Source organism: Takifugu rubripes, chromosome 2 (assembly GCF_901000725.2).
Source record: "Takifugu rubripes chromosome 2, fTakRub1.2, whole genome shotgun sequence".
Lineage (NCBI taxonomy): Eukaryota > Metazoa > Chordata > Actinopteri > Tetraodontiformes > Tetraodontidae > Takifugu > Takifugu rubripes.
Window position 1 is genome coordinate 11106016 of NC_042286.1, and position 15819 is coordinate 11121834.

The 15819-nt window shown below is 47.6% G+C and overlaps 1 protein-coding gene across 6 annotated transcripts in view; it reads right to left on the reverse strand.

Annotated features, from left to right (window-relative positions):
* The window catches only part of dlgap2a (discs, large (Drosophila) homolog-associated protein 2a), a 98304-nt gene that overhangs the window by 51013 nt on the left and 31472 nt on the right, over nt 1-15819 (reverse strand). For 2 of the 6 annotated variants that reach the window (XM_029832689.1, XM_029832693.1), the window contains one exon: nt 3047-3079. The exons of 3 other annotated variants lie outside the window; for them this stretch is intronic. In XM_029832689.1, coding sequence (XP_029688549.1) covers nt 3047-3079 — 33 coding nt within the window. Of the gene's footprint in view, nt 1-3046; nt 3080-11276; nt 11379-15819 lie in introns of all 6 variants that reach the window. One more of the 6 variants, XM_029832694.1, reaches the window with a different exon arrangement.

Sequence of the window (15819 nt, forward strand, 5' to 3'; positions counted from 1 at the left end):
AAAGCCTGTTATTAAAAGGGTCCTGGACGGCATCAACATGCACCTGATTGGTAAATAAACTGAAATAAGCTGATTAAGGTGAATCCAAGGCTGAGCTTTAATTTAGCTTCCAAAATAGTGAGAGTTGAAGGTAATTGTTATGAGAAGGCCTTGGCCCCATTCATCCCCCCCCTCCTTCTTAATTTCTCTCTTCTCTTTTCTGTCTGTCTGACCATCGCCACAAGGTTCAGGGTCTCGGCGAAGGCGTGGTTAATGATCCAACGCTGCCTCTCAATTTAGCGTCTGATGTCGGGCGGCGGCGTGCGCGAGCTGAAGGGCGGGGCTCTCCTTCTGACACAAAAGCTGCAGGAGAGTCATGTGGAAATGAGACCGGCACCAGACCTTGACTGAAGTTATTTGAATTTTCATTAAAGGTCGATTACGTATTCTCTGGGTGTGATCATTTCAGTCAGGAGTTTTGAGGCTCTAATGCATCGGTCAAGGTGATATTCAAGAATGTTTGTGGTTATGGGGGCCCATTTATCCAGGGTCCCTGCTGATTTCTTCCTCCTCGGCGGACTGCAGAAACCTAGAGTGCATTTAATCTGAAGTTCTCCCTCCACACGTGCTTGCGGGGTTGGTCAAATGGGCTGTCTCTCTGAGCGAAACAACGGGAGCTGACCGCCAATATCAACCTCATGAGCTGCTCCAGAAAACCGCCGTTTCGATTTAAATATCCCTTAAGAGTTGCTGGGAATGTTTATCAAGCAGCTGTGCCTCCTGAGTTTCAAGCCCTTGTGCGCTACATGACTGCACGTCCAAAAGGCCCCCCAACACTCAAGCTAATATTTTTAAAAATGGAGTAGGATTTGTTTGTTTGAGGTGTCCCAGCTGTACATGTTGTCCCTAATTTATGGAAATAGGAAGACAAACAGTGAAAGCCTGCGTGTTTTTTGGGGCTGGGGGGGGGGTTGTCTTTCTGCGTTCTTCCCTCGACACACAGAATATTTCACAAAAGTTTCTTGATGTGGCTAAATGTGACAATTTTGCACAACCCCAGGTTCTGCGTAATACTGGTATTAATAACTAAACTAGTGTGTCATCTGTGCGCAAGCTCATTGAGCTGCTTTGTTTTTGTACGGAAATGAAGTTTCAAGAAATTAGATCGTCTTCTTTCCCGGAGGGAGAACGATGGAGCTGCCAAGGAGAGAACATGGCACCGAGGCGGATGGCGCTGGTGAAGCGTCAGAATAATGTTAGCGGTTGGCTCTCAGTGGACAGTCCTGTCAGCCCTGGACGGTGAGTGGACAGGGCTTTGTCTTTTTTAAGATGCCTGCAGAGCATCGGTCCACAGCTGAGATGGTGCTGCAGAGAGAGAATCTGCTGGGGCGGCTGCATGGAGGGATTCAGCTCTAATACCAGGAGAGCAACATTCGACAGTCCAGGCATGTTTGTTTTATTAATATGACAGAAGCAGAGGAGACCTGTCACGTCTCCACACTGGGCTGCTCTGGTACTCAGCCCACACTGATTTCACCATCCAGGCGGTGGTCAGTCGCTCTCGTCATCTGATTTTAGAAGTTTTTTTCTAAGCAATGTTGTTTGTCCTCCTCACTGGAGAAGCTCAGACGATGGTCCGAGCCCTCAGTGGGAGATTGAAACTTTCCAGCCCTCATCCCGGAAATCGAAGACACAATTAAAGATGAGCAGTCAACCGGCTTGTCTCTGTAAGACCTGACATGATGTTCTCTATGCCTGTAAGTCAGTCACGTGCACTGTAGGAGGGGATGGGAGGCACCTAGGTGGTTTCAAGCTACTTTGGGGGTTTATCAGGAAAAAGATGCAAAAGTAGGTAAATAAATCTATTGCTATATAAACTGTCTTCATCTGGAGATCTGCACAAGGCCCAGGGGCATGCAGGTGAAAGAGCCCCCATCTGTACATGTTAGTGCACATTAAAACCAGACCTATGCACATATGCACAAGCACATGTTCCCCGTCCTTCCCTCGGGGGCCGCGCCCGTGTCACAGAGAAAGTCACAGGGACACAGTTATCATGCTCGATTTGATTATGTCTTAATCCAATCAAACAGAGCAGAGGGAGCGCCATTGATTTCCCAGACACGGAATAATGCGTATTGGCTCGAGAAGCACATGGCTGATTCTCGGACAAGGTTAGGTCCTCGGGGAAATATCATATCTGCCGCCCGGCATGTTTATGCGTTTCATAGATTCCCTCCTTACACTTGAGGAAAGGAAGCTGTCAGCTCCTGTTGTGTTTGCAGGTCATTTCTAGCCCGTTAGCCAACAGCAGACTTTATGTTAAACAACTGCAATATGGACAATCAACCAGCAGCTATAACTCGATTCCGACCCTTTTTGATGCGTGAGCGAGAGTTATTTGTCTTGCGTGAGTTCGGTGATCTGAAATATCAGCGTGATAAGTGTGAGAAGACATTCGACTGCCGCAAAGGTGAGCGTTCGAAAAAGAAGGAGCGCTCACGCCATGAATAATAAAAGATAGAGACAGCTGTTGCAGTATCTTGGTGGGGGTTTATGCAAAGGATGGGAGCCTGAAGAGGGAGGATGAGACAGCAGCAGCAGCAAAAGCAGCACAAAAGCTCTCGCGTTAGCTTGGGCGCTACTCAGCTTTCAACGAATCAAAGCATCCGGAGCATCTTGCGTGCGCATGTATGCACGGATACACACGTGTGCGAGTAAGCGGACCCGTGAAGCCACGTGCGAACGCACAATGAGCACGCCGAGATCGTGCTCTGCAGCCTTCATTGTCAGTGGGAACGTACGGCACACATGTAAAGATGGCCGCCCCAAGATGGCCGCCCCAAGATGGCCGCTGCAGGGTGGATGTTTCACGTCCAGTGTTAGATGTTAATAAAGAACCATGGAATATGCGGCCTCTAACCTCCAGCCTGGCTGGTTGCTTTGGTGGCCTGAAGACTGAAGAACAACATGTCAGCACCACAGTGCCCCCCCCCACCCCACCCAGAACAACAAGGCGGGAGATGACGATTACAAAAAATATTTGGGGATGGCGAGGCCCACTCACCTTCTGGTTCACCACACAGTGTGCACTGTGATTCTAAACAGGGACCAGAGAGAAACAACAGGAGATTAATAACACATTATGGGATGTCAGCGTCGGCGCATGTCCCACGGTGATAAACACCGGAGTCACAGCTCGGGAACGGCGGTCGCCGTCTAAGTTGCGGAAGGCTTTTCCTCGCCGGCAACTTGCTCACAGGCGTGCAGCAAATTAAAAGCCATCGTGGACGTCGCGAGCGTCCAGGCGAGCGTCCAGGCGAGCGTCCAGGCGAGCGTCCAGGCGAGCGTCCAGGCGAGCGTCCAGGCGAGCGTCCAGGCGAGCGTGCATGCAGCGGCTTAAAGAAGCAGCCATTCACAATCGCACTCAGTTGCTGTTGACAGGAAGAACGTGCACCATGCGTCATGCATTTTCATATCAGGGAGTCAGAAATGAAGGGTCGGAGCCGGCAGGATGCAGGCAGGAAGTGGTCTGGGATGATTTTAAACCGGATTAGGACTCTCAGTGGGTTTGTTTTCCGCTTTCCAGCAGGACGATAGATGTGAGCCTCGGGCTTCAGTCTCCGCGGCGCGGCGGCGTTCGTCTCTCTCCTCGTCAGCGGCGACAGACCACGCTGTTTTTCCATGCAGCAGATCTGCTTCCTCTAATCACAGTTAATTAGGGGTTTAATTAGATCCGCGGCACCCTTGGCCTCCTGGCTCATCTCACTTTGTTTTCTTCTCTCTTTTTTTAACCTTTTCTGATCTTTACATCAGAAACAAACAAGCTAACGGGACCATCGAGGGTGAAAGCGCTCAGCTGCTGCCTGTCGCCGCGCTCTGACCTTGCTCGTGGGCAGAGGGAGCCAAGGACGGGCCAGCCGATGAATCAAAGGGCTCTTTTAAAGGATTGTTGCTGCTGTCAGTCTGCACGGGTCATAAAATGTCGCCCCCCCACACAGACACACACACGCCGCCTTCCCCCGTCCTCCCGTCACATCACTGCGCGCCGTTATTGCTCCTGCACGGTCGCAGGATTACTGTCGAGCGCTCTTGGAGCAAAACTTGCTCCTCTTTTATTTTTCGGTTTCTGTTCTGACACACTCTCCAGAGGTGATTGCGTGGCCCTTCAACTTTATTTGGATCTCGGCACTCGAGTGTTTTATTTGGCATGCTCGGCGGCAGAGAGGCTGAACCGCACGCCGCCAGTCGATCCAACAGCTCCGCGCCCGACAAGTGAGGTCTGGAGAGAATTTACTGGTTTAATTAGCCTTCTTTATTCGCCATTCCCTACAGTGTAGTTCCACATGGCCAAAGCAATCGGCTTTATTAGTTTATTATTGCTACTTACATTTAGAGCACTCTTGGATTTCCCCGTGTGGAGGTCTTATTGATCACTGACAGGCTGCTTTCAGCGGTTTAACAGTCAGGTTAACCAGCAAACCAATGAATCTGGAGACACGTGGGTTAAATGTGCGGCGCCTTGACCCGCGATGGCTCCACCTTTCCGTCGTGCATTTGCTCAATTTTTGGACGACTATGCGTTTTATAACTATGCACGGCCTTTACCGTAATTTCTGGACTAGAGAGCGCACCTGATTAAAAGCCGCATAATTTAATTTTAGAAAGAAAGGGCTTTTGTACTTATACAAGCCGCACCGGATTGTAAACCGCAGGTATCCCACGTAGTAATGTGAAAAATTAGATTAAATTAATTGAAATATACGTTTGTATCAGCTACACACAAATTACGTTGTTTATGCTTTTTTACTCAAACAATGAACAATCTAAACTCCCCGATGGCCCACCTCTAAAATCTTCTATTTTCACCGCGGTGGCGATTGCTTTTGCCTTCCGTCTGATTTGTACAGCGGAAACACCGCGGCCGCCTGCTCTCTGTGTGTCCACCCAGTCTTCCAGAACGTTTTCAAGCTCGGGCCACCTGTGATGTTTACGTCTAAAAGCTTTTGTCGTCTTTTTGCTTTGGATCAGTTCTTCAGGCGGGCGTCTCCACCTTCTCGCCATTGATTACCGTAATGCCAAGATTACGCGCGGCAGCTCGATTTCCTTCTTCAACCGCCAGAGTGATCGCTTTTAACTTAAAAGCAGCATCATATGCTTTTCTTCTAGTATTTTCCATGTTGATGAGGGTTAGTAAAAATGACCCATTCACAATAGTTGTGATAGTGCGCCACGAAAAAAAACATAAATAAACCACACCGTAGAATAAGCCGCAGTGTTTGAAGTGTAGAAAAAAGTAGCGGCTTATAGTCCGGAAATTACGGTAATCATTCAAATGTTGAAACTCCAGTAAGACTAATCACTCCATCCCCTCCTACCTTTGGTCCATACTAATCCAGACTTAAAGAAATATACAGTAGTTCCAAGAAGAGGAGTAAAACAATTGACAAACTGGGGTGAGTTTTTTGTTTCTCAGTAAAATAAAAGACTACAACGTTGCTCAATACATGAAATGAGAAGAAAATGTGTCATGTTAGACACAAATTCATCTTGTTTGGAGGTGCAATGACAATGGAGGTGCAATGACAATCCAGAAAAGGTGACAGAAAAGGTTTCCAAGCAACTGCTTAATCAGTTTATACAAGAGATATACTGCTGACAAAAGAAATGATAGAAACAAACCCACAGAATTGTTCTATTTATATCAAGCCATGAGCTACATAATTCATCTAGACAGCTAATAACATTAGTTACTGTAATTCAATGGTTACAGATCAATAAATCAAATGCCAGGATGGTTTATTTTTTGCACTACCTCCGGTCCTGTAGAGCCGCTGTTGGTTTGTCAGTAAACCCACAAATGTGAAGGCGTCTGCAGTGTCCCTGCAGGATTAACCACACGGGAGCAGAACCTTCGCCTTGATCTGATAATGTAGTCAATGTATTCATCTATAATTAAACTCTGCATTTCCATATCAGCGCCTTTCTCACGCGTTCCCCTGTAAGCCCAGCTCCTCTTTTACCCTCACCCTCTCTCACTCACCACCCGTCTGCTTTTCCCAGGTTTATATGATGCGGCAGATATGCAGGTGCTAATTAGCTAGTGCTAAGAGTGTTCTTCTCTCTCTCTCGCTTTTTTGCAAAGATTGCTGCATCTCCATTAAAGCGTACAAGGTTATTAAAAGAAAGGAAGTGTGGAGTGAGCAGTATGCGACAGCGCAGGTGTGAAGATGCAAGAACTTTATTTCGGAGGACATTTAATCTCTCAAAGACTTTAGATTTACTGCAGAGATCAGCTGATTATTTCTACCTACTTGCCCCGAGTTGAGAAGAACATGACTGGTGAGACAAAAGCCTAATTAAGACCTTTCTGGGAGTCGATCGATAGATGGCCAAAAAACAGGTCACTCAGGACCGTAAACAGAGATTAAAATAGCCCCCCTGGTGCTGCCTCTTCACATGATCGCTGATTTTGATGCCTTCTTTTGGTCACACGATCAGAACAAACTGACCTCAAAGTGGCGACACTCACTCCTGTAACCAGGCAACCAGAAAGGTATTTCCCAGAAGAATCCCTGCTGTAGTAAGAAGCTTGTCAGTGTGTTACCATGACACCCCTGAGGGGTGACGATATCAGGGATTTCATGATTTTTTTTCATGATTGTGAAGGCTGCGACCTACAAATATGCTCGGTGCAGGAAGTATTTCATTACTGCTGGCACAAAAAGCCATCAAATGCCAGGATGCATCGCCTGTCATGATGGTAGTGATGGTGTTGGTGGTGTGTGTGTGTGGTGGGGGGGTTACAGTTACCGGAATGACCATGAATGCATCTTACTGAGGTTTGTCCAGATCATCACACAGACAGAATCTGATCCATGTCGTGAAGGAGTCTGACTAACACAACCACCCAAAGGGCCGAGTGAGAGGACCGGTTCCTGTGAAGTTCCTGCTCCCAGTATTTACCAGGAGCTCCCAGTGGAAACACACGAGGCTTTTAAATCAACAGTTGTGTGCCTGGGTCACCAGGATGGAGGATATAGAAAAGGTTCTTACACAGCTCCCACAGTTGATATCATATTATTCTCATGTTTGCTCCAGCTAACAACCATGAGCATCTTCATCTGCAGCCTCTTTGGTTTGCAACACCTCTGCAGAGAAATCCTATTTACCGGTAACGCTTGCAACCCAGGACTGACAGGAGCTCATAGAGCGCACGCAGAGTAGGCTGACACGTTAGCCCTGCCGCTACGATCTTCTATATAAACCTCTGCCATGAGCAGAGAAACAATGGTAAGAGGCTTTTTTTTCCCACCGTATCACCGCAGAATTTCCAGCCAGAGTCCCCAAAGTCAAATATCCGCTCTATATTTTGACATCAGGTTAGTCTCTTTCCCAATTAATTCAGACTCTGTGAGTTAGAACTTCACGGCTTTAGCGCTACATTTGGATTTTCCCACTTTCGAGTTTAGTGATTTAACACCAACAGTAAAGCCACGGAAGAATAATTCACATGTCAGGTTGAAAAACGGCGTTTCCGCGGCCCCCCTGGGGGGCTGAGAGCTCATGATTGTAAGACAGCTCAGCGCAAAGCAGCCTGTCGAGGGGTTTTAAAGCAAAAGTGTTTTTCATTCGCAAGTCAGTGCAATTCCTGGAAACTACAACAGTTATGCAATGGCCTAAATCACTGAAGCATTTTTGAAGAGATGTGGAAAAATAATCCGGCGTAAACACTGTATGTGGGCACACGCGTTGCACATGCAGGACGTGTTCTTCTGCTTCCGTGTGCGTCCGTGCATGCGTTTGTAGAGCCGTCGCTTACATGTGTGGCCCCTTCTTCTGCCAGGGTTCACCCCCTCTGAGCGCCACTCTCCATCAACCCCGAGTGCACATTTACCGGCGAGGACGGTGACGACAAGAGGCAGCGCGGTCTCGTATAAACAGGCGAAGAGACTCGTGATGATAGTGATGGGCTCCTTCATGCTTGAGCTGCCTTCCCTCGGAATGAGGCATCTATCAGGAGGGTCTCGGCCCTCGTAGACTCACATATTGGCTCATCAGTGAGACGTCCCTCCCTCCTCATTCCCCTGTCTCTACACACTCCGTGCTCATTATCATTTCATTCTTTCTAACTACTGCTCACATCTGAAATGGAAATACCTGCAGACTGTGGCTGCCAACAACATATCCAGTGTTAAACACCAGCGGCAGCGCATGGAGGGTCACCGAACACAGCTGGCAGGTGGATGCACGTGCAGCATCTTTATGTGTTAGACATATTTGACTCGTCTCGCATGTCCCGTCTCACGTATGGACGTCAACAAACAGTATGTTTTCATTTCCTGTTCACTAACCCATCTAGGTAAAACTCCCCCTGCCTAGATATAGGTCACCCATGCGATTAAGCAACATGCCGTGACACGTGTGAGGTTTAGCACCCTCTAGTGGTGGGGGTACAAACTGCAGATGGATAGAAAAATTGGCCTCAGCTCTCATACTCCCATACATACTGTAAGACTTTTACTGTAATCGATCATCGTTTGTTGTGTTATGACATTTACAACAGCATTAGTGTTTTTGACCTTTTTAATTTGACCTTCAACAAAGAAAGGAATATAAATGATTTAATGAGACACCTTTGTTATGTTGCTAAATGCACAGAATCAGGCCAGAGAGCAGAGAAACAGCCAAATTCCTTACAGGACTCTGTGTCGGGAATATTTTAAAGGCGGTTTTAAGACACAGCAGTCACAGCACACTGGTATGAATTGATAAAGGAGCTCATTGCCTCTCACACTTGTGCACCACGGACTCAATATCACCGGACAAGGAGGCAGAAAAGAGAGTATGTCAAGCATGAAAGTGATCAGCACGGTCAGTGACGGTGCCACCGAGGCTACTGTCTGTTATCTTTATCCATTCAGACATTTCAGTTTTGCAGATATAAAGTAAAGAAGACGTGCAGAGAAGGGGGACGAAGTGCGTGGGAGGCTGCACGCTTGGGCGAACACGTGCGGGGGCTTTTCTCTATTTGTCATCTCTTAAAACGTGAGGAGAGTGCGCTCTCGCTTTCAGGAATGTCTAGTAATGGAACAAGGTGAAGACCTGCAGAGCAAACATCCTTTGTAAACACGTCGGTTACTTGTAAATATGGAATTGAATCTGTCGGGTCCTCGGGAGTGAAATGTCTGAGCAGACGAGTCGCGTTTTTCTGATTATTGCAGCTTGTTCCTAATATTCAGGAACTTTGGTTTCATTGTGAGTGTATCTCGATTGTGTGTATTCCTGTTTTGTTTCACGCTCTGTTGAGTCTGACTCAGGAGAGGTAGATTCGTTTATAATGATATGAACAGAAGATGGAAAATCAGTCAAAAAAATGAAGTTTGACGATGACTGATTTCAAGAAAATGTGCCTATTTCTAATATGAGTGCGCCCCGGCTTCTCGCCCTCTTTTGGGTGATGTCACAGCCACCTGTAGGCTGGCTGGTGGCCCGCTGAACAGAGATGACCGGCTCTCATTATCATCCGCCCTGATTTATGGAGGCGTCGCGATCACAATTTGCACTGAGGCAGAAGAGGGAGTAAAGGGAGATGAAGGTGGGCGTGAAAAATGGAGAGCTGGAGAGAAGAGGACTGACAGACAGTTGCTGATGAATTACCCTGGCTGACTTTTCATTCTTTAGAGGGAAATCTGTCTATTAGCTGCCCAAGATATCGCTCCATGTGTGTGTGTGTGTGTGTGTGTGTGTGTGTGTGTTCTTGTACATGCATTGTGAGGACCGGAAACCCTTTTAAGTGAGGACAATCTCAAAGGGCATGGAGAAAAATCTTCAAGACAAAAAAAGGAGGCATGAAAATGTAACTAAGCAGAATTATTGATGTTCACAATAACGACACTCTTATGTTTTTTCACATATTCATTTGTTAGCTACTACACTTTAATATTTAGTCATGTTTTGGACTGTTGGCTGTATGTTGAAATCATGAGGTAATGCGTCTGCTGCTAATAACAGACACACTGATGGCAAATTCCCTGCAAACGAGCCCAGAACCATGGCAACCATCGCTACTGATGAAGACATGCTGACTGTTCAATGACTTAGCGGTTCCGCTTCTTCGGAGAATGTTTTCAACTCTTCGGGGATCAAGGGTAGACGAAGAGGAAGGTGAAGATTAGATTAAGTCTACGTTTAAGTCTAGGTTGAAGGTTGAGGTTAGCCAGCTAGAGTCCTCATAAAGATAGAAGTACACATATTGTGTGTGTTACTACAGGCAGGAAAACAGCTTTTCACTCTCTAGGCATCCATTCACTTTTCCATTTGTTGTGTCCTCACAGACGTTGAGGACCATGTTGCAGACGCACACGTCAACGATCACGTGAGACCTCCTGGTGAACCGACGGGCTCGAACTCAAACGCCGCCTTTATACGCCATCAGGTTGCAGCACCGTTAGTGCAGACAGGCTGACTGTGCGATGATTGGCAACCACCGTCTCCACGTGTCAGGCAGACATGAGCGAGTGCCTGAGCCATCCTGGGTTTTACATGATGCTCCATCTTGTGGAATGAGCCTAATAGGCTGTGAGGAGGGCACAGATGAAGCGGGCCCAAAGGAGCTCCGTGATACGCGTAACACCTGGTCAGCCAGGTCACGTGACGGCCACGTGGGATGCGTCAGGACAACAGAATTTCACTTTGGGAAGAAAACCTCTTTTTATTATTCCATTATCTCCGGAGTGGACCCAGTGGGGCTGGTCCCGGCCGCTTCTTTTGTAAGCAGAGGCTTTTGGAGTTCTAGAAAAGACACTTAACTGGATGTCCAAGATAAAACAAAACAGATCCACAGACAACAACATAAAGTTCTGTGGTGGGCGAGCCCGGGTTGGGATCTTCACAGTCCACAGGTTTTAAGAGGCCTGTTTACATCTGATGTACGTGCACTCTGACAGTCTGAGCAGTTTCACAAGGAAGATTCGAAAAATAAAGATCTAAAAGTGAACGCTCGATTGAGACAGATCCACACCATTTGAGTCAAAAGTGCACGCTCTGTCCTCGAAATCCGTCCTCGCTTTGACGGGGGAGAAGCTTTTTTCCCCCTTTTTACTTTTTAGAACAAAACTAAATTCTACGGACGGCTTTAAACATGAACCGAGAGGAACCCCATCTAAAGTATGGCCGCCGGTCCAGACCGAGGTGTTTGTTTTACGCATATTGAATCGCAAAGGTTGTGTTTCCACACTCTGACTCCTGGTGAATGAAAGCAAACACTATTACGCTGTTGGCTGGGCTTTCCTTACGGCGTGAAGTTAGCTCCACTGATCTGCTGTCCTCACACGGCCGCCAACCTTCAGCTCTCTGTCCCAGGCTGGCGGTGAACCTTGAAGCCCTTCCGCAGCAGCCTGATGGAAATACAATACAGCAATCATTTGCAAGATGGGTTCTGTGGGTGCGGTTCACGGAGGTCACGGACACACCTAATAGAGATCTATCAGAACGCTGAGGTGCGATTGTCCCTCTTTATCTGCTGCAAAAGGTGTGAGCGACAGCCGGGAAGCACAAACAGCAGAGGGAAGAGTAATAATGAAAATAAAAATAAACGAAGCTCCGCATAAAGGTTGTACAGTGTGACAATTCGTTATAAGGGAACTCTTCCGTCATGCTCCTGCTCCCGCTGTATCCTAGCAACCACAACACTCTTCTTCAATCTGCAGTGTTGTGTGCTACGGGGAGGGTTGCATTACCGACGCTGCGGAAAGAAAAGCCAGAGAGGAACCGAGGCGGTCCTGGAAAACGTAGGAATGGGATGTGACACGGGAGGATCCAGCCTTCACCGGAGACGGTGGTGGACCCTCTGAAACCGCTGCGTATCGCGATCTTTAATACAAGTATGACAGGAAACAATATTACAGGTCAGGCGTGGACGCGCCTCTCAGTTCTTCATGACAGGTGAAGAAGATCAAAGGTTTGGAGATGATTTCAGGTCTGACGAGGGCTGAAGTAGCAACATGAGCTTCAAGGAGATGTTGATGGAAATGTAGGTCATTATTGCACTAAAATAACAACATCAATCAATCAGACAGCAGTGCAGTCCCAACAGTTACAAAGCTGAGATCGGCAGTAATGAAAGATCTCTGAAGGCAACTGCAATGAGCGTCCTTTTAAGCAACTGTTTAGATCAAGTCAAGAAGAGTGGAGGAAGGAGGATCCCCGTGGAAGAGGCAAGAGATTAAACTGCAACAGGAGGGGTGCAGAGCGAAGACACCAGGGTGGAGTTCTGAGGAACACGTTTCCTGGTGCTTATTGATGTGGTGGCTGCTGGAGGTCGCAGCAGGACAACAAAAGCAACACCTCTGAGCGGGCACTGCTTCACAGTGCATAGATGAAGAGCGTAAACATTTGGCAAAAGCAGATTTAGAAGATAAAATCTGTGGCTTCTGGGATCTGATCGGAACCTCAGGAGTTGCAGAAAACCACCAGCAAGCAGTAGATGGTGATACTCGTGGACTCTGGACTGGGAACCCGACTGGAAAAACGTGAGAACCATCTTCGAGTAGAGGACACCTTGTTGCCATGACGATGGCTAAATAATTGTTGGCGTTTTCTGTGGGGACTCCCTCCTCTCCCTCATGCCTCCTCAGAACAGATGCATAAGCATAAAGCTAATCCTCCATCTCCACCAAGACTGAATTAATGCGGCCCAGTTCCATTTCCGACAGGAAGATGCCGGAGAAGGCGGCCTCACTTCTCAGCCCCTGCTGCCTTCACGATCCGTTGTTCATCGTGACGCGCGCTCGTCCTCGAGCATGACGCCTGCACGCCATGCAGCCACACAAGAGGCTTATCTGTGTGATACATATTAAACTGTTGCCCCTCTTCTATGTCTTCTCCCTCGTGGCGCCGTCCATCACAGCACGATGCTTCTCTCATTCACAAGAACTCCAAAGATTAATGGACTCGTTGGCTCTGTCGGTCAGTTATTGGTAAATAAACCAGGAGCTCATCTGGGAGGACAGGGAGTGACAAATTTATCATGAAACTGTATTTTCTATTTATATCTGCCTTTCTGAAGTAAACCCATATTATGATGAATGAAAGTGCAGAATCTGCTCGTTAATAGACGGACATGTTGAGAGGCTCAGAACAGCCTGGAACAGCCGCTTGGTTTAGAGATGTAGATGAGTTTCTATGACTAAGTTTGTTGGTTGAGCAAAGTCTACCTGAGGCTGCGAGTCCTTCAGTGAGAATTTACCGCGGTAAAATCGGTAAAATCCTGCGTTCACGAGGCTTCGCAAAGAGGTGCCAGATGTTCTTGTCCAATACTGATGCATGGAGGGCAACAGAGGGTAGTCCATGTTTTTTCTTGACGCCTGTGCCTCGTTACCGGGGTACAGTCATTTCTCATGCCTTAATGAACGACCGATCAAGTCCTGGCATTTCCTGATGCAGATGGAGCTCTTCCCCACACAATCAATCAAACGAAGGGATAAGAACAGATAAATGCGTCAGAAACAATTGTGAGATTGAAACGATGAAGAACGGGACACTAAATAAGAGGAGTGGATGATTTATGACGCCCGCAGGGTGGGGAAAAAAAAAACAAAAGCAGAGGTGCATTAGTGTTTCACACACTATTCACCTTTTTGTGTTCACCTTTAGCGGCTCAGGCATCAATTTTCCCCGACACCCAGCTAAAACTGTTGAGTCTCCATTAGTCACTCATCCCGTTGGAGGCAGCACAGGAAGATGGATGCCCTGGTGAGAATAAACAGCTGGAAAACAGTCTGTTTGTTCCGGGATGAGGCGCAAACTCCCGGGAAGAAGCGATGAGTCACGACTTGGTCGGTCGGAGCCAAAAACACGCGGCGGAACATGAGTCTATCAATTAACTCACGAGGCGGCCGCGGGGCGCGATATTAGCTGGAGACAACTGAGCGGGTCAGAAACAAATAGCCTATTTTACTTGTAATGGGGACGGATCGTCGCTCAACATGTGTGTTGGCGTGCGCAACCTCTCGGGCGAGACAGATGTGCACATCTGCATGGGAATGAGCTGATAATATCTGGGTAATAAAACAGCGTGCGGTGGGTTCTGTGGACGCGGCACAGAAATGGGAAGTTTCAATCATTGTGCTCCAGGAGACTCTTAAAAACACACTCGGGGGACGGCGCTCTTCAATTAGGCGTCGTTTGCCTTTTTCCCCACAGTGGGGACAATTTGTCCTCTCTGGAAGAAACCCATCAACCACTGGAGGTCTGCGGCGGGGTGTGATTTAAGTAATGCAAACACTCCGGGCTCCTGAATCTGGAGCCTTCTTGGGAATTTTCTTGTCCGTCTGCATCCTCTGCCTGTGCAACAAAGTGATTCTAATCATTGCTGCAACTGGCTCAAAGTCCCTGAACATAATCAGCCTGGCACGCGCCACACTGGCAGTAGTGGCGGAGGGTCTGCGTGAGTGTGTGTGGATAAAAATATCCTCAAATTAGACACGATCCAATGTCTTTTCATTTTGCGTAATGGCAGAAAAAGTTTGAATAAATTGCAAATGTGGAAAATTGACTTTTTGCCGAGGGGCTTTCTGCACAAGGGGCCTGGATCAAGCTGACCCCAAAAGTCCGGTTAATTTGATCAGTGTGGACAGCATCTTATCGGGCGCGGGCACTGTGTCCGGGCACGCGGGGGCAAAGCTTTTTCCTCTAAGTCTTCCGTCGTATCTGCGAGGCACAGACCCACTTCGTCCTCCAAACTGAGCTGGTCATTGTTCCTGTCTTAAAGAAACTCTCAAACATTCGCGCCACGAGTGCGCGCACGCCACCGCCAACTAATGGGTTTAATGTGAAAGCGCCCGAGAATGTTTGCGCAGTAATCCTCAGCAAACCAATCGTCTTATCACTTACAGCAGCGGGCTAATTTGTAGACAGCCAACAACCCAAACAGGTGCTTTCACCATCCCTCCGTGGGCTAAATTCTGTCTGTGCCAGTGTCCTGAAATACAGCGGATGTGTCCTGAAGTGCGCACGTGATTGGCACCGTGGCTGACGTCTGAACACTGAACCATGCTGAATAAATTGGATCGATAGCGCCTTCAGACTGCAGCTAATGGCAGCGTGTCAGCAGTTATTAGGTTGACAGGCAAAATATGCAATTTAAAATGTGTTTGGCTAAAACTTTATGTTGATCTATCCAGTTCAACATCGCTCTCTGATTATCAGCTCAATCGGTGCGTCAACACTCCCACCCACTATTATATTATTTGCACTTAGCTGTAGTTTATTCATTACTAGCGAGCCTTTGGGCCTCGATCGGTCCCATAAAATGCCAGTCTTGTTATTGTGTGTCAGCAGTTTAATCAGCAGGCCCGGGTCTAATGTACTGCTTCTTATTAGTCCTCAAATCAGTAATTCAGATTTATTCGCACCCCTTGTTGATTCACTAGAACAGGAGTTATGGCCATAATTACCTATAAATGTACCTTCCAGCTCGCCGTGTGCATGGCGGTGGATCTTGATCTATGTGTCAGCACAGGTGCCACATCATGGCAAACAGGCTTGAAATGTTCTGGTTGCCTAAATCATCATAAAAGTAACTTCTTCAAATCCTCAGTGGACACATTAAAAGCTTATGTCAAAGCCTGCAAACAAACAAACAAAAAAAAGACTAATGCCCATCTGCAGGCCGCATCTGCTGGCCATAAACGCTCAGACGGTGCAGAGAGCTGACACAACGCGAGCCGCTGTCACTCACGGAGCCTTTGTCTTCTCTGGCCACATGATTTGGGCGAGCGTGCCTCTCCGCCCGTGCTTGTGCGCCAACTGTCACACCTCAGGTTCGGGTTCTTCTCT